The following is a 2,258-nucleotide window of genomic DNA, read 5'->3' as shown; positions in this document are numbered from 1 at the left end:
TAGATATTTTCATGAATATTTTAATTCAAATAAAACGAATAAAATAAAATACGTATTTTTTTAGCCTGTATATATCTACAACATAATGATCTTTAGTATCTTCTTTTCATTGCTCAATGAGTTTTACAATATATTCCGTATCCAATAGAAAAATATAACTTTTAAGAATTACTGAAAAACAAGTTATCCTATTTAACAGGAAATGTTTTTAAATTTATCGAGGAAATGTATATTAATAAGCAGGTTATCTCCTATTAAATATTAAATATTATTAAATATATACAATAAATAATTTTGTTCCATTTTGTTTTTAATGTCTCGCTGTAGAGTGAAAATGATATACCTCTATTACATTCCAGAAAGAATTACTTGTTTCGTTCTGGTAGTTAGATACTGATATTGGAGTGGCATTGAATAATAATTTCTGACATACCGCATGTTCACGCTTATATTCAATATTGACAAAACAATATTTGCCATTGATTTCACGAGTATTAGTGTTTTCTTGTACGGTAGTAACTTGCAGATTGTAACATTCATCAAAGTTTCCCAAGTGTCTTGTGTGACCATAAAATATACCTTCCGGATACTTCGTAGAAGAATCAAACACTAAAATAAATATTTTAATATTTAATATATACAATATCATTATACATAGAATGTCCTATTTTAATTAATATAGTTGAATATTTCGGGAATTAAGAAAAATACGATGCTTTTATTTGTATAAAGTTACTTTGCGTAGCCCAAGTAGAACCGTTGAGTAAATCATATAACAATCTCTGCGTATCTTCCTTGCAACGTCCATCCGGCAAATATTCCGACTTTGCGAAAATAATAGGTAAAAACGGCATATTTTCTAATATCCATTGTTTCGATATGAAGTAATTTTGTTTGGCCGAAACATGAAAATATGTTACTTTCAATAACAAAAGCACTACATAGTAAAACAATCTTTGTGCATTCATCATTATAGCAATAATTATAACTGAGTTAGAAAAATAATTTTGTTAATATTAAACTCTATAAGCTGAGATAAGGTAAGAATAATTCGGACCAAAACTCCCAAATCATGTGAAATGCACGCATACTTGACCTCTACTATATGTACAGCTTATTTGTGTAACCAGTTGAAGTCACTGAAATATGTACTAATATATTATTATATACTAATATACTATTATACTAATATATATTACCTGGAACTTACCTAAACTTTATCATACAATTGATCTGTTCTTTATGGCTGAACTGGTTGCACTAGTTTGCACTAACACTCTTTCTTTTTTTTTACACCGTCACAGTTATATACCTATGTATATGATAATAAGTTGTAAACAAATAATAATTTTTATAGATGATAAAATTTCTCTTTTATAATAATATACCGAAAATAGGATTTATAAATTTTATGCTACAAAATAATCAGGTTATGAAAAATAGTAATTTTCTAAGGTACACGAAATCTATGTCATATAATAATTATATTCTCTGTTTACTGAGAGGGATTTACAAAAATATTACGTCTACGTCGTTTGAATTCTTTCAGACTAAATTCTTGCAGTTAAGCATTGCAACTGATTAACGTGACAAGAATTTCTTATATTTGTCTTCCCTCTATCTCCTTTTTTACTCCCTCTTCACGCAGCAATCCAATAAACATCAACCTAGTAGCAGATTAGTTTGTCAGAACTACCTGCTGATAAGCTCTAATAACAGACATAACAGACTTACATGCACGCAGAGTTTGTTGACATATAGGGTGTCCCGCGTAAGACGTACGAAAAGAAAAATATAAGTAGAATACATAAAAGTGAACAAAAATTGTATAGGTCATTTTTCAAGCAACCACGTAAAATTTCGAGATATTAATTAAAATAGTTGGGCATATCAAAACGCGGCGACACGGCAGGCGGGACATAGGGCTCGTCGCGGCCGGCGAAAAAAATGGACGATTGTTCGCGGGTCTATTTTATAGAGGTGGACCGTTTGGCATATTGAAATGAGTAGCTCCGTGTGGGCGTTTGTGTACGTGTGCATTCTTCCATTTTCTTTCTAAATATTTAGAAGATTATTTTATAAGATAGCTCACATTAAAACTGTAACGTGTTCCTGTGATTTAAAAAAAATAGAAAGAAAGAAAGCGATCGAAACTGAAAGGATTTGCAGAGAATCTGTTTTCTATCGAAATAGTTTCTCTATCGTATCCTTTGCATGTATTCGCAAGAAGTGAAATCGTTTTCTATCGTACTCTTTAG

General features: G+C 30.2%; 1 protein-coding gene across 2 annotated transcripts; it reads right to left on the bottom strand.

Moving 5' to 3' along the window:
* Positions 1-6: 6 nt before the first annotated feature.
* LOC116853278 lies at positions 7-1,591 on the bottom strand. 2 transcript variants are annotated; one of them, XM_032834274.1, is made up of 4 exons: positions 1,514-1,590; positions 1,211-1,312; positions 737-1,139; positions 7-609 (listed from the first exon to the last, which is right to left on the bottom strand). In XM_032834274.1, the coding sequence occupies exons 3-4, from the start codon at positions 969-971 to the stop codon at positions 311-313; spliced, it is 534 nt and encodes a 177-aa protein (XP_032690165.1). In that variant the 5' UTR covers positions 972-1,139; positions 1,211-1,312; positions 1,514-1,590; the 3' UTR covers positions 7-310. The 2 variants fall into 2 exon arrangements, with proteins under 2 accessions (XP_032690165.1, XP_032690166.1); XM_032834275.1 differs by having other exon boundaries at positions 1,211-1,591.
* Positions 1,592-2,258: the final 667 nt, after the last annotated feature.

The sequence above is a fragment of the Odontomachus brunneus genome, unplaced genomic scaffold (assembly GCF_010583005.1).
Source record: "Odontomachus brunneus isolate Ranch 3 - 2012 unplaced genomic scaffold, Obru_v1 Obru_scaffold_299, whole genome shotgun sequence".
Lineage (NCBI taxonomy): Eukaryota > Metazoa > Arthropoda > Insecta > Hymenoptera > Formicidae > Odontomachus > Odontomachus brunneus.
This window is presented reverse-complemented; position numbering and strand designations above follow the sequence as displayed.

Bases quoted from the DNA above. Each gene is read 5' to 3' on its own strand.
- LOC116853278 (XM_032834275.1), bottom strand. From the start codon at position 971: ATGATGAATGCACAAAGATTGTTTTACTATGTAGTGCTTTTGTTATTG. The intron at 610-736 runs GTAACTTTATAC...TATTTATTTTAG, and splicing joins TTCTACTTGGGCTACGCAAA to TGTTTGATTCTTCTACGAAG.